Consider the following 27,215-nt stretch of genomic DNA (forward strand, 5'->3'; position numbering starts at 1 on the left):
TGATCTACTCTGCATGTAGCAAAAGCTTGTTTTCCAGTTTAATAAAAATGTATTTTAAGGTTAAGAATAGACTCTCCTTTCCTGTGTGTGTGTGTCAGTGTCTGTGTGTGTATATGTATATGTATATACACATACTTTGGGATCAACTTTTGACTGTCAAGGGTTTTGGATTTGTGGCAAATATAAACTTATTAATAACCACTAACATTTGTAAAATGCCTTATAATGAATAAGGCATATATAGTTTATATATTTTATCTTATTACATATAATGCAGGTGGAGCACTAACATTTGCGTTGTCAGTTCTGGTTCACTGAATCATAGATCTTCCCCAATGCCAAACTTTGCTAATGATTCAAAGAGCACCAAGTGCAGATGGAATATTCCTTTTTTTTTTTTTTTGGAGGAACCCCAAACTCTCACACACAGATTCCAAAAATGTCCTTTTCTTCTGCATTAGTACATGTTATGGTTTTGGATTAGCAGAATAGTTTTGAGCAATGTGTGCAAAAAAAAAAAAAAACTGCGCAAAGGAAGTTTTCATTTTGAAACTCCTCTGTTTTATATTTTCTAAATTACACAGCTTACTGATGTTGACTTAAAAAATATGTACAACGTGAGAGTTGTGAATTAAGTTTTATTTGGGGCAAAATGAGGACTATAGCCTGGGAGACAGCATTTCAGATAGCTCTGAGAAACTGCTCCGAAGAGCTAAGGGGGAAGGTCAGTATATATGTGATTTTGGTGAAGGGGAAGTACATACAATCAAGCACATATTTTTTGCAGAAGGTTTTTGCTAGTCACGAGGAGCAGACGTCACCATGAAGGATTTTAGTGCTTTTCCAGATATGAGGAGATACAAGAGTTGGGCTCATAAAATCGTCTCCTGAAAATATCTAACTATCTGAAGACCAGTTTTTCCCAGAGCGCAGAGGGCCTCATTCCTGCTCTCCACCCTGAACTCCTTTCAGGGGGTGTTGAAAGTCAACTGCTGCAGCAGCACATGGTTTAATCCTTGTACAGGTAGATGGCAAGTGCCAATGGCAAGTACCAATTGTAGTTGACAGGGCCCCCTCATGGTCATAAATTGGACCATGATTTGGGAGGCATTTCATGACCATTTTGTCCTGTGGTGCTAGGAAGGCTCATTCCTAGGTCTGGCGAAAATTTCGCTGATAGGCCACTCAGTCTGCTATTACTGGACTAGGTCTGATTAACAATAGTCAAAGGACCACCTGTCTTACTAGTCTGTTATGGTCCAGAAAAAAATTCCGCCTTGTTGCATCATCTTCCCATATCTAGAGTTGCACTATTACAATTATTGATCTCATATAAAACTATGTATTTTTGTTGGAGGCTCAGTCACACATTTGGTAATGCAAGGAACAACAATCTTGTAAAACAGGCAAAATACAAACAACATAGCTAGCAGTATTATTAAAGTCGTAAGTAAGAATTTTTTTTAAATTAATTAATTAGTTTACTTTTGGCTGCGTTGGGTCTTCATTGCAGTGCGCGGGCTTTCTCTAGTTGCGGCGAGCGGGGGTGGGGGGGTGGCTTCTCACTGCGGTGGCTTCTCGTTGCGGAGCATGGGCTCTAGGCGCACGGGCTTCAGTAGTTGTGGCTCACGGGCTCTAGAGCGCAGGCTCAGTAGTTGTGGCTTGCGGGCTCTAGAGCACAGGCTCAGTAGCTGTGGCTCGCGGGCTCTAGAGCGCAGGCTCTAGGTTAGTTGCTCTGTGGCTTGTGGGATCTTCCCAGACCAGGGCTTGAACCCGTGTCCCTGCGTTGGCAGGCGGATTCTTAACCACTGCGCCACCAGGGAAGCCCCTGGATTGATTTTTAAAATTAACATAGGATCATGCCCATGATAGGAAAACATTTGATTCATATGCAAAGGTCCAAGAAGTCTAGAAAATGTTATAAAGGATCATACAAGCCAGGTCCAGGATCTTGGGCTAACTGTCTACTTTTGATGTCTTCTTCCTCTCATCCTAGTGTGAGTGTAGTTTCTCCTCCGAGCATTGTTTTAAGGTGATTTTGAGGTCAGCCATAATCTCTATAGGTGAGTCCAGTGTAGGGACCCTTTGTAAATGGGAATTAATCCGAATCTGTTCTTTTCAGTTTCAGTGTGCATGAGCTAGTTAAGAGTCCCTGATAAGAGTCCTTCTGTCTAGGTTGGAGATAGTCCTTTAAATTATGTCTTTTCCAGTATGCATAATCCCCTGGTTGCAGGTCGTGGGGCATCTGATCTTCATCCAAAAGATTACTGAGATAAGCTTCAAAACCAAACTTAGAGTGCCCTTTTAATAATTTAATTAAACTTTGCATTAATATAACCTAACAGCAAGGAACTATCTAGGAAGTGAGTCTTAGTAAATACAGACCTCCATTAACAAAACTGGGATTTCTGGGATTTAATATTCATTGAAACATAATCTGTTTTCTCTCTAAAATTACCCTCATTTCTTCCAAATATAACCAAATTAAGACCAATTTGTTTGCAAAATAAGTCTGGTCTCAATAAACTTGGCCTGATGATTAATATAACTATAATTGATCATATAGACTTTTTTGCTTTGATGAAACTTTTATAAGGAGTCTCAAACTGCACTTTTAAAAGACCTCTCAGGGCTAGGGAAGTCATGACAATGGCTTATCACAGATTTCGCCTGACAGATCTAGGTGAATTCCTCCCTTTTCAAGGTCCCCCAAATACCTTGAGATTTCTGTCTCAACTCTCATGTTGTGCATTTTTTTTAAGTCTATACTGACTACCCCCCATTTTCCAGACATAATTAATAAAGCCAGAATTCCAGGCTTATTTAGGATAAGCAGCCTAGATAGGTTAGTTATATCTGGCTAACATTTTCTCGATAGATACTCTGGTATTTTTCTGCTAGTGGATACCATTGATAGATTTACAAGGCTACCATCCAGTTTGAGGTCATTAGCACATTTGATGGTTGAGGTCTTTCATTCCTTCTTCCCCAGTAGGGCCAGTGAGTTCCCCTTTCCTGCTGTTAATCCTTTCCTTCCCAGTGCATAAGAATGATGGAGTTTGTTCTGTATGGAAAATTTGTTTGCCAAAGTAATCTTTAAAAATTTTCTTTCATACATTATTAGTGTTCTCAGTTTTGGGGGTTTATGCTTGGGAAAATGAGCACTTAAATGGATACTTTATGGATATTGTTTAATTTTTTCAGAATTTGTATTGCTAAATATCAGTAGGGGGACTTCCCTGGTGGCACAGTGGTTAAGAATCCACCTGCTAATGCAGGGGACAGGGGTTCTATCCCTGGTCCGGGAAGATCCCACATGCCGCGGAACAACTAAGCCCATGTGCCACAACTACTGAGCCCACGTGCCACAACTACTGAAGTCTGTGCGCCTAGAGCCCGTGCTCCGCAACAAGAGAAGCCACCGCGATAAGATGCCCGCGCACCGCAGTGAAGAGTAGCCCCCGCTCACCGCAACTAGAGAAAGCCCGCGCACAGCAACAAAGACCCAACGCAGCCTAAATAAATAAATAAATAAAAAAAAAATCAGTAGGGATAACAGGCTATCCCATAATCATAAATAGTTGCTTTGATTATTTCATATTGACATTGTTTCATCATAAGAATCTTCAGGTGTATACTAAAAACTGCTGTGCCTTTACTAGAAATCTGAGATAACGGGAACTAAGGTTGGGGTTTGAAGAATTTTATTAAGAACTTAAGGCCACTTCAGTTTAGTGTGTTAAGTCACATGAGGATATGGATCTGTTTTATCTTTAACAGAAAGAGTATGTCATGGTTTTCCTATTAATTGTATTTTCTACAACCATTCTTGAAGTGTGGTTTATATTGAGTATAGCCCTCAAAGCTTGTAACAGATTTTTAAAAAATATTCTCAATGAAACTCTTATTCTTAGGGAGTCTGGTTCACTTGTTAGGCCAAGAGTGTAATTAAAAACCCTTAATATAGAAAAGCTTATCTATCTCAAAATTCTCTTCAGGTAGACTTGTGAACAGTTTAACGGTTTGATGAGTTTACTTAGATCTTAGGAAAGATGATAAGAAAATTAAAGTTGTCAAAAAATTTGTAGCAGTTTATACACCCAGATATTCTCATTGTAAATGAGATAAAGATTATTTTTTAAAAGGATCAAAGTCAGAGAATAATAAAATTTTGAAACTGCTAGAACCTTAGAACTCAATTAAACTGGCTCAATTATTTTGAAAAGAAGAAATACTAAATGTATGGTCATTAGAGCTAGCATGTTGTATGTTTCTTTTTCTTTTGCGATTCCAGCTCTTATAACCTATGTTTGGGCCTAGATGCCGTAACTTAATTTAAACATGTATATTTGGATCTTCAATCATATTGATAGGTCTATCTCTGAGTTTTCTTACAAAGACTGTATTTATTCACAAAGTAATGTTTTTTGGATTTTGCAACTAGAACCTTTTAAAGATGAATGAACAAACATTGGAAACAGCACGGCAGCGGAAACTTCCTGAATGGATGTCTATGCAGAAGAAGACATATAGTGTAGAAGAAAGAAAGGTATGCTGTTCATTGATTATTCTTTAAGATGGAAAATTTAATGTGCATTTGACTGTAAAATGAGTCAGTCCTAACTTGTAAACTTCAAGCCATTATTTACGTTTAGAGTTGCTGTTGTGTGAATGAACCAGAATCTAGTCATTGAATGGATGAATGGGATTAAATTTTAACTGGGTTTACAAAAATGAGAATTCTTACTCTATACTTTCCCTTTTTATTTGGTTTACATGGTTGACCTTGCCAGTTTGTTCCAATTCAGATAATAATTTAGAGAGTATTTATTTTGGTGAATTTTTATGGTTAAGTGAGTTTTAAGTCTTCATAGATTTAAGCTCCATCAACCAGTCTTCAGCATTTTATGGCAACATTATTGCATGTAGAATACTAATATAATTGAAGAAAAAATTTAATAAAATAAATGCTTTTATGAAAATAGGATTAGAAGTTTGCAAATAAATTTGTTAGAAAAATAATTTTACAGTGGGTAGCTTTATCTTTGTTAAATTGTCCGTATGACTTCATTAATCTATAAAGCATTAGTTGATAAAACTTAGAACTATAATTTGAATGCCTCAGTGAACTTTCAGTGAATATTTATTATTTAATGTGAATTTTATTTGTGCCTTTTCGGAATTTTGTTTAACTCAAGGCATCTGTTCAGAAGAGTGTTTTGGAAGATGACCTCCCCTTCTTAGAATTCCCTGGATCCATTGTGTACAGTTATGAAGCTAATGATTGTTCTTTCCTATCAGAAGATATTAGGTAAAGATTTAAATTTCCTACTTTCATTTGAATTTGGACCCTTAGAATGTAACTATTATGGTAATATTTATATGTGTATTGAGTTTTACAGTTGAGGTGTGTTCAGTACGTAATTACTTATACATGTAAAATATCACTGATAAGTTCTAATTCTGCTTTTTAAATAAAAACTTAAAATCACTGAATTAAATTTGTAATGTACCTGTTTGTTCATTCATAAGCCTTTCTATTACTCTAGCTAATTTTTTTGACTTTTCAGTACTTAAGATGTTATATATAGAACACACCAGTTTAGGAAAAACATGCAAAAATTCTTCAACCTCTAAAACGCCCCTTTCTATTTCATTAAAAATACCAACATAGTAATATTGAATAGTGATTGTGATTGTCTCTGTTGCATTTAGTTAGCAACAATTATAGCAAATGATCCTTAAAAAGAACATTAAAAATGACTTAGTATTTTTTAAATTGTCTGGTTAAATTAGTACTCTGCAATAATGCAGTCTAAGGCTCTTGAAGCATTTTACAAGGAGAAATAGGGAATTCATTCAGATCTTTGAAGTTATTATACCTGTCCTTTTTTTTTTTTTTTTTTAAACTGTTACACATTGGCTTAGAAGAAGCAGAGGTAAGTTAAGCTATTTATTAATGGTCTCCTGGTAGATGTATTCTAGAAATAGCATTCAGGTGTCCTCACTCCCACTATAGTTATCTGGCTACTTTTGGGACTCATTAAATAGAACTAAATTGTCTCACAGAGAAGGTAAAATCTGTTATTTATGATTATGTATTAACTCTACCATCTTACCTTTGACAATGCTATAGTATGTCCTATCTGAAGGCAATAAGCATGTTTTGAAGAGTGTAGTTCTGATGAATTGTATGTTTTATGGAAGGCAGGCAAGTTTTTTTAATTTTCACCTCCTTTGGTTACTTTAAAGATTTTTGCTATTCCAGGTTTTCAGCAATTAGATTATGATGTGCCTTTGTGTAGTGTGGTTTGTGTTTATCTTGCTTGGGGGTTCAGTGAGCTTTTTGGATCTGTGGGTTTATAGTTTCATCATATTTGAATAATTTCTTCAAATGTGTTTTTTCTCACATCCTGTTATTCTCCTCTTTTGCCACTCTCAATGCAGATAGGTTAGATTGCTTGATACTGTGTTGTTGGTCACGAGGCGCTTTCAGTGTTTAAAATTTTTTCTTTCATTCTTTTTTCTCTCTGCGCTTCAGTTTGAATAGTTTCTTTGGCTCTGTCTGCAAGTTCACTTATTTATTTTTTTTATTCTGTAGTGTCTGTTCTGCTGTTATCCCATCCTGTGAATTTTAAATTTTGTTGTATTTTTCATCTCTAGAAGTTCCATTTGTTTCTTTTTAAAAATATCTTCTAGTTTGGCTCTTACCATATTCATGTTTTCTTTTAAATCTTTGAACATGTTCAGCATGTTTATAATAGCTGTTTTAATATCCTCTTCTGTTAATTCCACTATACTAGTTATTTTTCCTGTTAAATGATTTTTATCCTGCTTATGAGTCATGTTTTCCTGTTTTTTTTCCCGTGGCTGACAATTTTTGATTGGATGTTGTGATTTTACCTTGTTGAATGTTAGATTTTATTGTCTTTCTTGAAGGAAAGGAGCTTTGCTCTGTCAGGCAGTTAAGTTACCTGAAGATCAGACTTACATTTTGAGGCTTATTTTTAAGCTTTTTTAGGGCATATCTACGGTAGCCTTTATTCTGGACATGATTTAGCCCTGTAATGGGTGTGACCTTTCTGGAGTCTTTGTTGACTGCCCCAGGTGATCAAAAAGAATCTACTCCAACTTTTCAGAACTTTAATGCCTCTTACCTCTATGTAAGCCCTAGGAGCTGTCCAGCTTACAGTTCCCTGGTTTTTCTTTGTCTAGCCTCATAGTGTCACTGCATGCTTGCACGTCCTTTCCTGCCTAGCTCCCTCCTCCCCAGGACTCTACCCACAACTTATAGCTGCCTCCTCTTCTCTGGCTCTGAGCTCTGTCTCCCAATTCAGTGCTCTGCTTTGGACTCTCCTCCCTGCTCTGTTATCTGGAATGTTCCAGGCAGAAAGCTGGGGCAGCAGTAGGCCTTACCATTTATTTCCTTCCCTCAGAGAGCATAGTCCTGAACTGCCCATTGTCTAGTGTCTGAAAACTGCTGTTTATATATTTTGTCCAATTTTCTATTTGTTCATGAAAGAAAGTTATGACTGATCAGTGTTATTTCATCTTAGCCCAAAGCAGAGGTTGAGTTTAAAAAAATTTTTAAAGTACATTTTTCACTGTTAAAAATTGTGAAATAGTCATATATAAATAATAATATAACAAGCACCCATATTCCTTCCACTAGCTTTATCAAATCTTAATATTAATTTTCTTCAAATCTTTATTAAGACATGAAACAATAAAATACAACTGAAGCCCGTGTATGCCCTTTCTGATTCCCTCCTCTGCAGTCCTCTGAGAGAACTTCTGTCACGAGTTCAGTGTTTAGCATTCCCTCACATATTTTTTATAATTTTCATAATTTTATATCCCCAAATATCATATACTATTACTTTGCCCATTTAGAAACTTTAAAAATAATGCTATCAAACTCTGTTTATGTTCTGCCACTTGTCTTTTTCACTCAACATTTTATATTCTTGAGAATTTTTCTTTTTGGTTTGGTATATGAAGTTCTATTTAAACTTTTATATAATGTTACATTGTTTCAATATGTTACAGTTTGTTCATTCTCTTGTTGATGGAAATGTAGTGTGTCCCTTTTTGCCAGTTGGAACAGTATTGCAATGAACATTCTTAAACATTTCTGTCTGTGCACATATGAGAGTTTCATATATTTATGAGAAAAACTTGTCAGTTCATGCTGTTTACACATCTTTAGCTAGATATTGTCAGTTTTTTCCAAGAGGATTTTATCAGTTTAAACATTCACCAGTATGTGAGTGGTCCCACTGGTAGATACCCTTCTCAGCATTTAATATTGTGAAGCTTTAATTTTTGTCAGTCAGGTAGATGTGAAATTGTATAGGTTCAATTTACATTCCTCTGAGTTCTATTGAGATTTTGTATCTTCATATATGTATTTGAATTTATTGGCCATTTGGATTTCCTTTGGGGAATTGCCTGTTCCTATTTCCCTCCTTTTTTTTTTTGCCCCCACTGGATTATTTCTCTTTTTCGTACTGACTTTTCAAGGAATTTTTAATATTTTCTGAATATCCATTATCAGTTATATGTATAACAGATATCTTCTACTGTTTGTGGCTTGTCTTTTAACATTTTGAACGATGTCTTTAGTTATGTAGAAATTAAAATTTTAATGTAATTAATTTACACTATTTTTCCCCGTTTAGCATGAGTGTATCTGATGGAGATGTGGTAGGATTTGACATGGAATGGCCACCAATATACAGTAAAGGGAAACTGAGCAAAGTTGCACTAATCCAGCTGTGTGTGTCAGAGAGCAAATGTTACTTGTTTCATATTTCTTCTATGTCAGGTTGGTATCTCTTTTATTTGTTTCATTTTTATATGGTTGATAATTGTATTATATCAACTTTATCCATATGAAATTAAACTCTCGAATTAACTGGTGCTTCTCTCATCACCTTATGTTTACTTAAGTATTTATGTTCTACCTGATTCACTCATATCCCTGTTTTATTTAATTTTTACATCGTCTCTGTCAAGCGTTGATATTATTCCTGTTTTAGAGAGTAGAGAACTGAAGTGCAGAGGGGCTAAATTTTAGTGACAACAGAGGTAGCATTTATGTTAGTTGTTTTTCTGTCATTTATCAATCAGGACTTTTTGCTTTAGGCAAGAAAAGCAACACTCAAGTTAAGTGTGTTTCTGAATTTAAACTTAAACAGAAGTTTAAGTATAAACATAGAATGTGTAAGAAGTAGAAAATCTATCAAATTTGATAGAACCTATGGAAATAATAAAAAAATGTTACAGTTTTCCCTCAGGGATTAAAAATGTTGCTTCAAAATGAAGCAATTAAAAAGGCAGGTGTAGGAATTGAAGGAGATCAGTGGAAACTTCTACGTGACTTTGACATCAAATTGAAGAGTTTTGTGGAGCTGACAGATGTTGCCAATGAAAAGGTAGATATAATACGTATATTATTTTCACAAACATTTGTGTTTCACAGAATGTCCCTTCTGTTTTAGATTTTTTTGAAGAAATAATGTAGGCTATATAATGTTTTTGTAAAAAAGAAGTCCCCAATGAGTGTTCCATAATGAAAACCTTCAGTTCTAATCCATTGCCTTAGCAAGCAGTTTCTTTAAGCAAGCACCCTCTCCCATATTTAGTATTATTTCTCTTTGTTTCATATATATGCAAATTTAAATATTGTATTTTAAGTTTATCTCTTTAATCCATCTATATCAATATCTTTTTTTTTTTAAGAGCATAATGCAGCTCTTGTGGTATGATGCTCTTAGTGGAAGTTTGACCATCACTTCCATCACCCATATTTCACCTATTTTATTCATGTAGTCATTAAGTTAAATTCTCATATTAGCCAACTATTCATTTGGCTGAGAAGTAGAAACCCTACCAACCTATTCAGCTTTTGTCTGTGAATGATGCTTCGACAGTCCAAGAATTTTAATACCTACGTTGGGGAAATTCCAGAATTAAATTCTTATAATGTGAACTGCAAATGAGGTTTTTAGTGACAGGAAATCTATTAAGGACTATCTCTGCCTTATATTTTGGTGTAACATTTCCAGCTTTATGTGTGACATGATAATTTGGTATCAGATAATTAGGAATATCTGAAAATAGAAGGAAATAATTTTTGCTGAGTTGATTTTTCATTGCTTTTAGTTGAAATGTACAGAGACCTGGAGCCTCAGTGGTTTGGTTAAACACCTCTTTGGTAAACAGCTTCTGAAAGACAAGTCTATCCGCTGCAGCAACTGGAGTAAGTTTCCCCTCACTGAGGACCAGAAACTATATGCAGCCACTGATGCTTATGTATGTACCAGACATCTTTAGACTATGATCTGTTTGTTAAACTTTATAATAAATTACTTTATAAAAGTTTTATTGTGGTAGTGGCACAAACTTAACTAAAATCTTTTAAATCAGTTTGGCATTAAAAATACTTAGGAAGAAATTTAGTGAAACTTGTAATTCTGAGTATTAATTAGCAAGTACCAATCAACAGATTGTTTAATACTAGTTATTTTTATTGTCATGAAGCCAAAATAATGTCCAATTTGTATGTAAAAAATGTGAGTTCTCTGAAAACATGGAAGGCGAATAAGCTCAGACTGAGCAAGAACAAATGGTATTGATGATGTATTTTATTATAGGCCACTACAGAATAAAAATAACTACAATACAGTTTCTATATTGAAACTGGCCTTATTTCTTATGTTTATATTTAAAATGTGGTAAAAATTTAGAAAAATTGCCTCCACAATTAGCTTTCTACTGCTGTTAGTCGGATGTATTTTCATATTTACATATTCGTACATAAGGAAATCTGGCCTTATATATAAATATATAAATATATATATATATATATCACTATTGTTTGTTTGTTTCCAAGAAATGTATTTTATGTCCCAATGGGCTTTTTTTCCCCTTATACTTTTATTTGTAGATGAATATCTTATTGTTTACTTTTTTGCATCTGTTTTTATGAATGGAAGCTCCTTTTATTTATAAACAGAAAAAATTCAGTTTTGTGGGGAAATAGAAAGATAATTTTCCTTTATGTTCTGTATAAAAAAATCAGAAAACTTGTTGAGAACTAGTACAAGTTCTGTAGCATTTTTATTCATGAGAAATCCATGTGACTTGATTGTTCCTATTAACAGTAGCTAGAAGGAGGACTGTATATACACTGACTAATGGCTAATAATGAGATAATGGGGAATGGGTATCTGTAGTCAAACAGTTTTCTCTTACTTGATTGTATTTTGTTAGATTCCATTTATAAGTTATTTGATTTCGTTACCTGCTCATAATATTGGACGTTAAAATGTGAAAATTTTTATTTTAAGGTGTAGACAGCTGCTTTCTGCATTCTCACAATTGGTGTGGTGAATAAATAAAGACATTTAGATCTTTGCATAACTTAATAGGTTGAATTCAGCTTTTTGGGTGCCTTGGGAATCATTGTTTTAGATTTTTGTAAAGATGGGACATGAAATTTTATTTGGTGATCTTTAGTATACTGTTTTCATTTTTTTGTTTTCCTGTAGGCTGGTTTCATCATTTATCAAAAATTAGAAAATTTGGGAGATGCTGTACAGATATTTGCTATGCATGAAGGTATGTTATGGTCTGAAAATAAAAGGTAAAATTTGAATTTGCTCATTTGTGAGGTTTATCTCCAAAAAGTATTCACACATGTGCAAAATATTTAGTATTATTACAACTTCTTGATTGTCTGAGCAGTGTTGACATTAGGATGAGGTCTATTTGGCCAAAGCTTAGGGCTTCAGGCATGTTGGTTGTAGCCAAGCAGGACTTAACTACTTTTCCTTTGTAGCATTGCTGTTCATTAGGCTTCTAGAGTTGGGTCTTAATAACATCAGTGATACAACCACCCACCTCTCAGTCTGGAGATTATACATCTTTGCTATAAATATTTGAAGCATATAAGATGCTTTATAGTGCCCTGGTTTAAATTTCTAAATTTTCTCCAGGATACGATAACTCTGCTGTTTTTCTCCAAACAGAATGGCCACTTCCTCCCTCCCTCCCTCCCTCCCTTCTTTCCTTCCAGCAGTGTCAACCTCACCTTTCTCAAATTTCCCCCATGTATATACAGACGATATTTTCAAACGACCACTTTTGGTTTGTATTATAAGTTTGTGTTTTTTCTTTTATTAAAGGATACAAGAAGATTAGGACATCAGAAAATAAAAAGATGTTTGCACATTGTTTCTCACTTAAAATACTAGCTTATTCCCAAGATGGTAGCTAATAAACACTAAATGATATAGTAGTTAAATATATTTTTATTCATTTATTAAATATTATCCAGCCCTTTACGAATGGAGATCGAGCAGTGAACAAGACAGGCACGATCTGTTTCTTGAGAGGGAAACCTACAACTTTATGGGGGATATAGGTGAACCAGAAAAAGGCAGTGTAGGAAGATGAGGCTTATGATGTGGGAAAAAAAGGTGTTACGGTTAGCATATAGGAGAGGCATCCATGCATATTTGGAGGTATTAGAGAATATTTTGTGGAGAAAGTGATGTTTATGGCAAGACCTGAAATATGAGCAGGAGTCAGCTAGCTGAAGAGCAGAGGAGAAGTGTCAAAGGCACAGGAAATAGCAGGGGCCAAGTTTCAGAGGTAAGAGGTATCTATAGGCAACTGAAAGCAGTAAAGCATGGTGAGCTATTGAATATGACAGGGTGAGGGGTGTAGGAGAAGCAGAAAAAGGAAAGCAGATAGGCCATGTTAGGGGTTTACATTTCCTCCTAAGAGCTATTGAGGGCTTTAAGCGCAGGAGTGACGTGAATTACATTAAAAAATACGAACTTGGACTGTAGAGCAGAAAATGGGTTCTGGAGGGCAAGGGTCACAGTGGAAAGACCTGTTAGGAGGCTGTGCCCATAATCCAAGTGAGAGGTGATGGTGACCTGGCTTGATTGGTTATATTGAGGATGGAGAGAAGTGGATAGCTGCAAAAGACATTTAATAGGGCAGTAGAATGAAGAGAATTTAATGTGATGGTGTGAGCCATGTGCCAAGGATCAGTCCTGTGCTGTTGGCATGAGCAACAGCGATGAGAAACATTGCAGAGGAGGAGCAGGATTTGGGGTCGAGGAGTCATACCGTTGATTTTAGGCATGTTAAAGGAAGGAAGCCTGCGAGCTAGCGAAATGGAGGTGGTGGCCCGTAGGCACTTAGATACCCAGCCTGTAACTCAGGGGACAGTTTGAGTTAAAGGTAAAGAATTAGGAGTTTGAGATAAAGAAGTGGGGCTGAGAGTCTCGAGGAACTCTTAGTATTTAATGTTTGCATGGAGGAGGGGACACCAGAGGAGCTGCCATGGGCATAGAAGGAAACGAGGAGGCGGGGTGTGCAGCAGGCCAAGGAAAGAGCATGTTTTTTGTAGGAGGGTGTTATCAACTGTTTTAAATTTTCCTGGGAGTCTCAGAAGCTGAGGACTCAGAATTAGTCCTTGGATTTGGCAATGTGGCAATCATTTGTAATCTTTTACTGCAGCAGCTTTGGTGCACTGGGTGACAAAAGGGTATATCGAGGAGAGAGTGGTCATGGGGGCACAAAAAAGGGTCACAGGCTTGGGTACCATGAAAGTACTGTAACCGAAGCAAGAGTGGAGTGGTGGAATGATGTGGGAGAAATCACGTTTGCGTGAATAGAGGACTAAGATGTAAGGAAAGTGAGAAAGCTTGTGTAAGTAACTTTTTTTTTTTTTTTATTTAAGAAGCTTGGTTTGGAAAGGGAATATTTATTCATTTATTCATATACCATATTTGTTGGGTGTTTATTATGGGTCAGGCAGTGTACCACTTGCTGACGAAAATGCACTGAACAAAACAGACCAAACCGCTTTACTTCATGTGTCTGAGTGAGGGAATGATGCCCAAGGGGAGAACATGGAAGGCGTGAGGGGAAGAAAGGGCAGAGTGTCCGAGGGACAGTGAGTGTAACTGAGGTGAAATGAGTAAGGGTGAGAGGAATAGGAAATGAGGCCGGGAAAGTAGCTTGGGCCAGATCATTTAGGGCCTTACAGGCTGTGAACCTGACTTCATATTTTATTAATTAAAATAAATACAATGGTGAGTGATGCGAAATCCTTATAGGGTTTGGAGCAGCAGAATTATGTGATTAAATTTATATCTTAAAAGTATTTTTCTGGACGCTGTAGGAGGGAAAGTGTTTAGGCAGGGAAGTCGGTTTGGAGGCTATTGTAATAGTCCAGACGAGATGATAATTGTGTGGATTAGGCTGGTAGCAGCAGAGCGGGTGAGAAGGGTAGAGGGTGTAATTTGCTGATGAATTCTCTGTGGGGGGTGAGATGTAGAGAGTGAGAGAACAATCAGGGTATTTTGGTTGGATCCACTGAGTGAATGGGAGGGTCAGTCACAGTGGAAAGATTATGAGGAGAGCAGATTTGAGTGAGAAAAATGTAGATTTCTGTTTTGGCCATGCTAAGTTTTAGAGGCTTATTCATATCCAAGGAGATATCTTAGTTGGAAACATGATTCTGGAGTGCGTTCAGGTGGTTGGAGATACAACTTGGCGGTCGTCAGCATACAGATGGTAGTTAAACTGGAGAAGATAAAATAGGGTGCGAGTGGAATAAAGAACAGAAGAGGCCCAAGTATTGACGTCAAGGGCACACCAACCTCTAGCGGTCAGGAAGATGAGGCGCATGCAGCAAAGAGGCCTGTGAAGGGGCAGTGATGGAGGAGGAAACACAGGAGGGTGGTGTTCAGAAGCCAGTGAAGAAAATGTTGTGAGTCCGAGTAAGTCATCTGTTTTCAGTGCCTCTGAGAATTTGAGTGAGATGAGCAACTAGGATTAACCGTTATATTTGACTGTGTGGAGGCCGTCGGTAACCTTTCTAAAAGCAGCTTTTGGAAGAAGCTTAGTGGGAGTCAGTTTAGGAGAAAATGGAATTAGAAAATTTGAAGACAGTGAGTATGGACAATTCTTTCTTTCAAGGAACTTTGCTGTAGATGGGAGTAGTGATACGAATGCAGACTAATCAGCAGATTGGTGGGGGAAGACGAGATAATTCTCATTGTTGTTTCTGTTTTCTTAATGAAGTAAGAAGTGAAGTTGTTCTCTGAGTAAAAGGAGGGACAGGCAGGTGTTGGGGGCTTGAAGAGAGAGAAAGAGGGATGAAATAGTCATCTTGAGAGTGGGAGAGTGGGAAATGTAGAATAACTAGCAGTCATTACTGAGGGTTTGTCGAGGTCTGTGCATGAATTTAAAGCAAAGTGTCATAATCATAATTGTGTTTTATTTTCAACTATATTCAACTGTTTGGGTGTAGGCATCAAGTAGGTAAAAAAAAGTGGGTTTAATTAGAGTAGTGTTTTGCCATAGAAGAAGGAAGGAGCAAAAGAGTTGAGTCCACAGGAAGGAATGATTAATATGGGTAAGGAAGGACCGTAAGACATGGGTGATGGGGGGAGTGACAAGGGTAATGGGTAAGGAAAAGGTGGTAGGTCAGTGGACTTGGTTCTGAAAGTGTGAAAGAATTGTTGTATTGGGGAAAGCGTGTTGGAAGGAAAGATAGCATGCAGGTGTTCTCAGTATGGAATGCTTGTAATTGAAGTTTGGAAATGGTGACTTTACTGGCAATTGTAAGATCAAGGGTATGGTTATGGAAAGGAGTGGCTGAGGTCAGTTGAGGAAAAGATGGTTGGAAATGGAGGGAATGAGGAACTGAAAAGGCCATACTCTTAGGTGGCCAGGAATTATCAAGTTACCTGTGAATGTTGAAGTTACCAGGAATTATCACAGGAGTAGTAGGGAAGGAAGAGACAGTGAACCAGGCGCCGAAATCTTCAATGAATGATGTAATTGTGAGATCACAGGATAACTGCAGCAAGCAGGAGTAGCTAATGGTGTATCCTATGTCCAGTGCTTCAGAGGAGCCGGGTGGACTTGTAAAGGACACAAGAAGTGGTGATGAAGAGTAAGAAATTCTAAGCGGGGGAAGGGTTTGGGAAAGGTGGGCAGGTTTTGTGGTGTTGATGGAGACCCATCAGACAGAATGAAGCTGCGAGTTTGGAAGATGATCACTGATTAGAAAGGCTTGCATTTTATTTTGTGATGACTGGTAATGAGGGCAGTGAGGAATGGCTGTCGGGTAAGGTTGTTTACCAAACTGTATTTAGTACGTAGCCTCCCATGTGGTGTTATATTGGTTTCTGATTTTGAAATAGTGCAGATGGGTTCCAAGTCTCATTTCTGCCTTCACCTTCTGCCTAGGTTGATAACCACTGGGTTGTAATATGTATGAATGCAGATCGCTTAGAATTTAGTCTAAAATTTTAAAGAGCAAAAATTTGGAAGGGAAATAAAGTGACTGAGGTGATTTGGAGATAGGTTAAGGAAGTCTTTTTGTTGGAATTCATTTAAAGAAACAAAATGAAAATTTAAGCCCTAATACTGTTTAAATAAATATCTCTGCTTTGTAGTTTGAAAATTAATACTGATTCTTTTGTTCCAGAGGAAGAAGTACTACCTAGTGACGTGAAGAAACAATTGACTTCCGTCTCCGAGGAGATGATGGATCTGGCTAAGCATCTTCCTGATACTTTCGAAAAACTGGAAAATCCACAGAGGTTAAATATTTCTCTTTTTATCAATTCTGTTTGTTCTTATTGCATTTTCCTATATATAGTGAAGAATTACTGTTCATTAGGGTAGACTCATGCTTGCATACATGCACACAGACTGATGTATACATTTGAGAAATATCTTTCCAATTGTTAAATTGTGCACAAAAAGTTTGAGGCTTTTCTGTCTACTTTGTAGGATGTTTTATGAAGCAAAGCAAAATAAAACTCCTAAGTTCACATGAAGGAAAATATTGAAGATTCAAAGTTGTCTCTTTCTTTCTGTTTATGCTCATTTTTCATTTAATTATATTTATAGTTTGGTTACTTGAAATCTATAAATAAAAGCAACTTTTAGTAGCCTCATTTTTCTGGTTATTAAGTGGTTATTATATAAAGAAGTCTACCTAATCAGCAGACTGTTAAAACAAGAGACATTTAGATTTTAAAGACTATTTTATAGCCGAAGCATTAGATAACTTGAGATATTTGGATTAACAGACATTGGGCTACTGGTGCCCAGCAGCTGATTCTTCTTGGAATCAGGCCTGGCTCTGTCCTTAATTGCTGGATGACTCCCTTGTTAAACCTCTAGAGGCAGGAGTGCTCTTGAACAGTGATTGATTATAATGTGGTAATAAAATTTTGAGGCCAAAATCCTTTGTATGAATGTGAAGCAGTTAGTTGAAATAGAATTCTGACTCTGACAAAGCGCAATGTTAATGTATTCTTTTTTGGATGAGATTTGTGATAGATTTTGATGGATTTCAAAGTAATGAGATAGAAATTCAACTCTTTTTCAAGGTGATTTTCCCCCTAGCAATTTGTTTCAGTAGTTTTTATGTAACTTTGAGAATTTCTGAAAGAAATAACTGTCAACTGGGGAAAGGTACTAATAAAGCTATTTCATATTCATTTTTACATTTTTCCCTCCATGGAAGAAGAAAAATCACCATTTACGTGAAAAATTACTGTTCACATGCATTTCAGATTTTTTTCTAGGAATTAGAATATCTATTGAATGTAAATTACATGTGCTTAATGCTTTGCTTTGTAATATCAAAGCTAAGTAGTTTTCTTAAAATTTGAGAATGGGGAGTACTGGATTCATTTTTTTAAAAAAAGATTTATTATTTATTTATTTATTTATTTCTGGCTGTGCTGGGTCTTAGTTGCGGCATGCGGGCTCTTTGCTGCGGCGCACGAGTTTCTCTCTAGTTGAGGCGCACGAGCTCAGTAGTTGTGATGCACGGGCCCAGCTGCCCCGCAGCATATGAGATCTTAGTTCCCTGACCAGGGATCAAACCTGCATCCTCCGCTTTTGGAAGGTGGATTCCTTACCACTGGACCACCAGGCAAGTCCCTGGATTCATTTTTAATATAGGTAGATCTTGTAAAGTTTTAGTGTCAAAACAAAAACTAGTTAAATCTCTTATTTCAGGTTCTTTGTAAAAGTCTCCGGTATTACTTCACTTATTTAGATTACACTTCTAAACCAGGGGAGAACAAAAAAGGCCCCTGAACAGCCAAAATACATGCCATAAACATGAATTCAAGTTCACTTAACTGCACTTCCAGTGGACTGCGTGAGGCCACATTCAGAGCATATTTGCTTTTCATTTATAAATACAGTTTGACAGGCTTGGATATCTGCTTAACATGAAAATCAGGTATGGATAAGGAATGACACCATAAACAATTAGTTTGGGACCAAACACTACTGACACTTTAGTAAGCATGCAGGTCAGCTGTTGAATGTAGAAGTACCTTGCTGTACTAGAGAGTAGCCCAGAAGCTATAAGCATATAGGACATAGGTATTAGGGTATGAAGAGCATCTTTAATCCAGTGTGTCCTTTAAGTGAAGATCTTCTTTTTTTAAAAAGCATTAAAACTTGTCCTTAGAGTTAACACAATTAAAGTTGAACTCACCTTTCTTAAAATTTTTTTTAGGGTTTCTGTACTATTGAAGGCTATTTCAGAAAATCTGTATTCATTGAAGAAGATGATACTTGGTTCTACTGAGAATGAACTGAGGCCCAGCAGTAATTTTCACTTATTATCGTTGGAAGAGCCCACTGCTGGTGAAGTACAACAGAAACAAATTAGAGAACATAAAATTTTTACTAAAGTTGAAGATGAAGCATGGGACACAACACCTGATAATTTAATTAAACATTATGGAGAAAATGTACTTGCAAACGAAGTAAAACAAGAAGAAGATGGATTTGAAGATGGACTCGAAGATAATAAGTTGGAAGAGACTCCAGAAAGAGCTTGTTTCATGTCATTAGATATTACAGAAGATGAACTCCAACGTTTGGAACAACAGGCTCAGGAAAAACGTCTTGGTGATGTTACTTGCAAATCTCCTGAGGTACTAAATACAGTAAAGAGAAAACAGTTTTCATTCATGGTAGTGGTTGGCTGATTTTTTCTGTAGAGGGGCAGATAGTAAATATTTCAGGTTTTGCAGACCACACAGTTTCTGTTGTTAACTGCCCAGTTCTGCCAGTTCAGTGCGAAAGCAGCTATAGACAAATAGCCTGTCTGCATTTCAGTAAAACTTTATTTACAAAAGCAAAAAGTGGGCTGGGTTTGCTACTCCTGACTTACTATAATAAGCAGCATTTTATAGTGGAAAGATTTTTAGTGTCAATACACATTTGTTATAATTTGCTAAGCATTTCTCCTACCTAATATATACCTCTTCTTTTTGTGGATTCCCTACATATCTACTAGGAATTCTCTTCCAAACTTGAATTTTGAGAGTAGTTTTATTTCTTCATATGGGTTTTCTTTACTTGATAGTCTGAGAGGGTTTCTAATAAACTGATGTTTTTGCTTGACACTAACCTTTACTGTCATCTAGAGTCAGAAACCTACATTTTTTTCTTGATGGATTATTGTTAAACATTCTGTATTTTCTCTCAACTTCATGTTTAGGTTTCTAATTATTATGTTCCGATTTGATTAGTTTAATTTGTGAGATTATGTTTTTCTATTGGCTAACTTAAGCATATTTTTTGAAATAGTAAAGTTGTATTAGAGGAGTCATTGTGTTTCTTTTATTGTAAAGACAAAAGAGACATCATATAGCTGTATACTTTTTACCTCATTTGTTTTTCATTAATTAAAAAAATTACCTATGTTGCTTATATTTGGTAGAATTTTCTACATTTTATTTTGTAATAACTAAGTTTTAAGTTTTTAAAATTAGATTTGAAAGCCATTTAATAGGATTATTTCCTCAGTTTTCTAATGACAGAGTCTCAGTATTTCTCTGTGTTTGGTAACTGTATTAGTAATCACTTCTATCCGTATATGAATGCACTTTATTTTAACATTGTTTTCAAACTGTTTTCATACCAACCATTTGTAAAGCACATTCCTCTTTTGGGGAATATCTTTTGCTAATATCTGCATTACCTTTTGATTTTCTAGAAATTTTGTATTAGGTATTCACTTTAAAATGATACGTTTCATACAGTGACATAGAATTGTGATCAGGATTTCATGATCTGACTCACATCTTTTACCCCAATTATTGCCTTTTTTTATTGTGTAATAATTACTAGCATTTAAAAAATTCATTAAAGACCCACACAGCAAATAAATAAATAATGATTTAAAAAATAAAAGATTTTTTCTTTCCTTGTATAAAACTTTAAAATCTTTTTTAAAGCTTAATTTTTGCGGGTTAATTAAGGCTGTACTTCCTTTTCCTACTTCCAATTTAAAGATTAGCCTTTTTTTGGGGTCCTTTTGTATTTCTTTTGTGGGTTTCTTTTGTACAGGTTTCTATCCTTGGACACCTGCTTCGTGGGGATTGCCATGTTATTGTAGTTTCGTCATAACCAGGTATTGGCAATAGCTGAATAAATAACTTATCTGACCCTGTTTTTCAAACACCTGTAGATGCTATTTGCAAAATAACAATATTTAAAGGTATTATTACAATCATAGTAGCTTTTTTTTATCTTTTAAAAATCAGTGGCTATAAGAGAACAACTGTAGTTCCTGGCTTTGTACAGAATTTTTCAAGATTGCAAAGAGGTTCTTGTACTCAAAAAGTTTGGGAAACACAGTTTGAGATTTTTTTAACCATAGGTGAGCTTGTCACTGTACTCTCATTTAGAGAGTGTGGGCTTTATTTCATGTCTGTTTGTCTATCTTGTTTATCTTTCCAATTATATTTCTTTTTTTCTCTTTTTACTTGGTTCTTTGTTTCTTTCTTTGTTTCTATGTTTATTCCTCCCTACCATCCTCTCTCCCTTCCTTTCTATCTACCTGTCATATAAACATATAAATATATATTATAAATTTATTTATTAGAGAAGAATAGGAAGTAGTCTAAAGTTATTTAGCATATAGGAACTTTATTTTGTGGAAAAGAGGGTATGGAGTCAATTATACTGGAAATTAATGTTTGAAATTTTTTTTTTTTGTCTTCCAAGGATAACGAAGAGGATATATCTTATGTAATTGAGAGTGATGAAGATTTAGAAATGGAGATGCTTAAGGTATGTTCAACATTATGGAAAATTACTTCCAGTTCTTTCCAAGAGACATTAATTAAGTAAAATATTGCCTAATTCTAAACTGGTCCCACCACAGTGAGATTGCTATCACTTATGTAACATTAGATTTTGTTTTCCATTTCGTATTTCTTTATACCTTGGTATGGTCTATGAATAATGTAGTAGTAGTAGGAGTAGTATACTAATTTTTACATACTAGAAAACATAGAAGTATGTTTTTTGTTCCCTCTTAGGTCACTTACTTTTAATCTTTTCCTGGAACATGGGTAGTGATTCAGCTCTCCAGTATTGAAACAGGTTTCTCTTTCTTCCCATCCATGTGTATCCAATTTTATTTGGAAGTTCTGTTTTTATACATTCCATATTCTTCTTTACTTCCTTTGGTTTTATTTGCTGTTTCCTATTGTATATAATTTTCTAATGTTTTAAATGGTTCAGTTTTCCCCTATTTTGTTATCAGAGTTGAAAATATCATTTTATAATTTATGTATTTTCTACTTCACCTGACCTCGGGTTTCTCTGTCAGGTCTTATGAATCAAGGATGGAAAATTAGAACGAAAAACCTAAATTTTGCTAAATTAAGTGAAAAATGAAGAAAAACCCAGAAGTTCACCATTATGCATCCTTGTTAGTCCTCATCTTTAGGTTGATGTGATTTTTCTTTTTATGAAATGGGATTAAGTTCCTGGTTCTTTAATTTTGAGGCAGTGTAGTGGGTAGTGATAAGAATGTGGATTCTGAATGTAAATGTGGGTTCAAATTCTAGCTTCTCCCTTTATTAGCTGTGTGACTTTGGGCGAGTTTCTTAGCTTTTTGATACTCAATTAACAGTCGTATTTATTATTAAGGTGTTACTTTTGAAGAGTTTACTAAAGAGCCTGGCATTTCCTAAGTGTTTATATAAACATTGGCTAACAATAATAAAAGAATGTACATACTAAATCATATTCCTTTAGTGATGAGCCATTTCTCCGAGGAGTGCTGTTAAAGTAGTGCATTTATAGGACAGTTGTGGACTTTGACAAATTTATATTATATATTGAACCTCTTAGAAGGCAACCTGGTGCCCATATGAGAGAACTTTATTTCCAAAATGCTTTTCTAAGTCTGTTTGTTGACTTGAACGAAAAATCAGGAAGAAAATCACTTGTTTTTCCTTTTGTAGGCCTGAAATGAATACCCTTCTAAAAAAACCTTTAAAGTCAAACTTACTAAATGGAAGGTTTAATATAAAGAGAAAATGAGAACTGTGGTTTAATAATTCTGCCTGTTATTTCTCAGTTAGAAATTTTACAGATGAAACAATTTTAAAATATCCTTAGATTCGTTCAATAGATAACCTTCATTTAGGGGAAGAAATCAGATATCAAGCCAAAATGAAAACAAATAAACTTTATTTCACATTTGTAATATTCCTTTCCTAAAATTATTTCAATCTTTTTGTTGTTGTTGTTTTGACAAGTCCAAAAACACATTTATTGTTTGCTTATAGTTTAAACCTTATGCTGACTCAAAAAGAATATGACTGACACATGATATAGAGAAACTCATTACAAAAATAACATTAAAACCCACATTTACCACTTGGGAATTGAAAGCATTGAAATATGATAAAGAAAAAAATGTTTTAAGTAATCTAAATTCAAAATTTATGGTAACTTTCCCTGGGGGCAGTTCATTATATGGTATTAATGAACCCTGTTTATGCTGGCAGTATTCCTCTTTGGCCTTGTGCCTTAGAAACCATTCTTGAGCACATATTTAAACTGGAGCACACATGTTCTTTTGTGGTATTGCTTACACATCTGCCAGCTTTGAACAAAATTGTAGGCTCTGTTAATAATACTCCTTTTGTGTTTGCTGAAAAAGATACAACACTGTCAATGATTTTGCTTTTAAAAATTCTTTTAAACGTTCAGTCTTTAGAAAACCTAAATAGTAGCACAGTAGATCCAAATCATTCAAAATGCATAGAAATGGAAAGAAATCTGGGTCTTCCTTCTGAAGAAGAAGATGAAGATGAGAATGAAGCTATTGAAGAGGAAGAAGTTGTTGATGAAGGTAAGCCCTGTAATATGTTTGAAATGACTCATCTCTGATACCTAGCACTGATTTTAATTTAGGGTCCAGGTTTTAAACATTTTGGAGGTCAATGATTTTGTGGCATGTAGTTAATTAGGTCCTAGAAACTTGTCATTAAATCCCTTAGTGCTTTGGTCTTCATAAAGCACAATGTTACTGTTTAGAAGAGTAAAGTAATAGAAGTGTTGTGTCATTTGGTGAACATGGTGATGTGAAACTTTTCATCCTAAATTTTATATTTTGTCTGTCAAAATCATTAATAAGAAATCATAAATTAATTACTTATATTAAACATTATTGTAAATGGCATAGGTACACAGTGTCTGTCGTTCAGGAGCTTATTACTTAAAATAAGTGACACAGTGTCAAATAGCAAAATGGACTAATTTTCATCCTGTATATGCAAACTCTAGTAAAGAATCCACCAAGTGAATCTTCTGTCATTTAAGTGATATGGTATTCATTATGACAAGCTGTGGCTGTCTTCTCATAGAGTAGAACTCTCTAGAGCTAGATTTCATCAATGTTAAAATGTGGAAAATTTAAAATAATTTTGTAGATGGAAATATATGAAAATGTTAAAAAAGGTTTTTTCCTATGTTTTCTTGTATTAAATATGGACAAATATTCATTTGTTTAGAAATGAATTATCTTGACTCTTTGCTCTGCTCTTTCTCGGCCCCTCATGAACCCTTCAACCTGAGGAAAAAGTGAAAATCAGTGGGGTAAAATTAATGTCATTCCATTCTGCTATGCAGTTGGAATTTTGGTCAAAGATTTGGTGGAGTGGTAATTAAAATGAAGATCTTGTTTTATCTATAGATTGTATTTGTGACAGTGATGTAATTTCTGCTTACTATTGATTGAAAGTTGGTTATATTATAAAATTTGGATTGGCGTTTTGCTTGCCATTGTTGGCTCTAAATGTTAGTTTTTTTTGTTTGCTTTTTTTAAAGTATGCTTTTTTTTTTTAAATTTTTATTTATTATTTATTTTTTGCTGTGTTGGGTCTTCGTTTCTGTGCGAGGGCTTTCTCTCTAGTTGCGGCAAGTGGGGGCCACTCTTCATCACGGTGCGCGGGCCTCTCACCATCGCGGCCTCCCCTGTTGCGGAGCACAGGCTCCAGACGCGCAGGCTCAGTCGTTGTGGCTCACGGGCCCAGTTGCTCCGTGGCATGTGGGATCTTCCCAGACCAGGGCTCGAACCCATGTCCCCTGCATTGGCAGGCAGATTCTCAACCACTGCGCCACCAGGGAAGCCCCAAAACATTGTTTTTTTACGGGGCTGGCAAACTGAATCACAACAAAGTTCTAATCCTTAGTATTAGGTAATTAATCAGAGGGTTTACCTGGAGTCATGACTGGTACCCAGAGGACAAAATTGGGTGGATTTAAAAGACAACAGTGACCTTTGGTACCTACCACTATATTCTTTAAAAGAAGTCAATGAAATAAAACTTACTCCCTCTCACTTTGTGTACTTCTATTTTAACATAAATGCCCATTTTATTTTAAGACTGTTGGTTACCAGGACCTACTGCAAAGCAAATTAATTGCCTCAAGACCTACTTTGGCCATTCTAGTTTTAAGCCGTGAGTATAATCTCAGTTAATTAAATTGCATATTTACTGTTTTCTTCACAAAGGAAAAAAGGCAAATAATCCATCCATTTAACAGTAAAAGTACAACTTCATTATAGTTTATACGTGCCACACTATATTTTTTCTAAGTGACTACAAAATTATTTTGAAGTAATATTTATGTAAAAGTCATATCTGCAGATTGTTTTTATAAGTGTGGAAAATGGTTTTCCTTACTACAGAGAGTTCTGGGTAGAGACATTAATAAATTAATCTTAATTTAATGCTGACTTGTATTTTATTATATACGTATCTATGTGCCTGTTTTGTGCATCTCATTGTCCAAAGCATGTTGTTGTAATAGAAATTCATGAGACAATAGTTTGAAAAACAGTGATAATCATATCAGTTTGAACATATTCAAAGGTATTTACATCCAGGGGGGCACATTTATAAGTATTAAAATGAGAGGAATACAAATGAGATGAAGAACAAGTGAAGTTGAATAAAGCTAATAAGAATGTAAAACTCTAGACTGTATTTTTTCTATTCTGGGAATTTAAAATTTAATCCATGGAAGCATTTCTTTCATTTTTCCTTTTGATCTTAAAAAGTTAAAAAAAAAATTAAACTATGTCCTACACATAGAAAAATGCACATAAATGTACATATCAGTGAATTTAAGATCACCTTTCCAATTGATTTTTCCCTCAACATTTTATTAAAAGAAATTTCAAAGATACATTAGAGTTGTTATTTTTTTACTATGAATAGTTGTATATTCACCATTAATTCACTATTAACATTTTATTATACTTTATTATATATTGATTTTCTCTCTATCCACTTTTTAATCCATTCAATTTTTAAAATGCATCTCAAGGTAAATTGTAGACATCCTTACACTTCCCCCTAATTACTTTAGCATGTAAATGATTAACTATAGTTAAATATTTATTTACTTATTTTATTTTTTTACTTTTGAGCTAAAATTTACATGTAAGGAAATGGTTAAACCTTAGGTGTTTAACGTTTGCGAATCTTAAGTGTACATGTAACCTAAACCCTTTTAAAAATATGGAACATTACAATCACTCCAAAAAGTTCCCTCATTTCCCTTCTTGGTCAATCCTTTCACCTAGAGCATTTCTCTTATTTATTTTAAATCAGTGACTCTGTTGGATATCTAGGATGAAGCTGGAATTTATGTTATACTTTAGCTATACGTAATAAAATTTAATACAAATATGAACAGAAGTCCTAGTTGTTCAGTCAGCTTGAATGGGAGGTTGGTCAAATGGGGCTTTTGTTTTCAAGTTCCACGGTACATATATTTTTATTGAAGCTCAAAAATGTAAACAAAATTCTGGAGGAAGTGAAAAAATTAAATGGATTTCAACTTGTCCATTGGGTTTCTTGTTAGTAAAACAGAGCAGCTTTTTGCTTTCCATCTTCCAGGGTTCAGTGGAAAGTGATTCATTCTGTACTGGAAGAAAGAAGAGATAATGTTGTTGTCATGGCAACTGGTAAGTTGTACTTAAGCAAGTAATCTAATCCTTTAAAAAATAAAACTTCAAGGTATTGACATGCTTAGTCTTTCCATAAACTCTCAAAATACAAATATGTATACAAATGGTGTAAAATATAGAAGAGAGTGAGCTGAGGGTAGATGCTCAAATTTATGCATGAATTAACTCTTAGGAAGGTAGCACATTAGTAGTGACTGTTCATCTCATACAAGTACATCGTAAGAAGAAATCAAAGTACCAAGGATTTAGTTTTATTTGTCTGAATGTATTATTTTTATTTTAAGGGTATGGAAAGAGTTTGTGCTTCCAGTATCCACCTGTTTATGTAGGCGGGATTGGCCTTGTCATCTCTCCCCTTATTTCTTTGATGGAAGACCAAGTGCTCCAGCTTGAGTGAGTCATGCTTTCATTGCCACATTACCACCCTTTGTTTTTCCTCCTGTGAAGGAAATAATTGATTTTTCATGTATGTTAAAATCTAGTTCGCAGTAACGCATTGCTAAAAGTGTTGCTTTGTCTTTATTAGTAATAAATGACACTTTAGTGGAAGAGCTTATCTTCTTTCTTGAGTTCTCTGTAATTCAAGGCTACCAGATGGCCCTGAAAAAAATTTTTAAAAAGCAAATTTTATGCCAGTTTACACTACATATCACAAAATTCTTTTCTCTTTTGGTTACCCTTCTTTAGCCTAGTGTGAAGTATATACATGGACGTGTAGTTTTTAGTTGTGAAAAATTTTTAATTTCTTTAATCTGAGCCTGCAATCTTTTTGGAAAACCCACCTTAACAGCCTGTCTTCTAATACAGCCTTTGAAGGAATTTATTTATCAAATTAGTGAGTTACAAAAAG

General features: G+C 35.1%; 1 protein-coding gene across 5 annotated transcripts in view; it reads left to right on the forward strand.

The window, feature by feature from the left end:
* The window catches only part of WRN (WRN RecQ like helicase), a 121,250-nt gene that overhangs the window by 22,385 nt on the left and 71,650 nt on the right, over positions 1-27,215 (forward strand). For all 5 annotated transcript variants that reach the window (XM_068532073.1, XM_068532074.1, XM_068532072.1 and 2 more), the window contains exons 2-14: positions 4,445-4,549; positions 5,199-5,311; positions 8,682-8,827; positions 9,289-9,437; positions 10,168-10,317; positions 11,556-11,625; positions 16,526-16,640; positions 18,587-19,010; positions 21,091-21,156; positions 23,095-23,236; positions 24,773-24,848; positions 26,295-26,362; positions 26,650-26,758. In XM_068532073.1, the coding sequence (XP_068388174.1) occupies positions 4,457-4,549; positions 5,199-5,311; positions 8,682-8,827; positions 9,289-9,437; positions 10,168-10,317; positions 11,556-11,625; positions 16,526-16,640; positions 18,587-19,010; positions 21,091-21,156; positions 23,095-23,236; positions 24,773-24,848; positions 26,295-26,362; positions 26,650-26,758 (1,721 nt within the window). In that variant the 5' untranslated portion in view covers positions 4,445-4,456. The remainder of the gene's footprint in view (positions 1-4,444; positions 4,550-5,198; positions 5,312-8,681; positions 8,828-9,288; positions 9,438-10,167; positions 10,318-11,555; positions 11,626-16,525; positions 16,641-18,586; positions 19,011-21,090; positions 21,157-23,094; positions 23,237-24,772; positions 24,849-26,294; positions 26,363-26,649; positions 26,759-27,215) is intronic.

Source organism: Eschrichtius robustus, chromosome 21, assembly GCF_028021215.1.
Source record: "Eschrichtius robustus isolate mEscRob2 chromosome 21, mEscRob2.pri, whole genome shotgun sequence".
NCBI lineage: Eukaryota > Metazoa > Chordata > Mammalia > Artiodactyla > Eschrichtiidae > Eschrichtius > Eschrichtius robustus.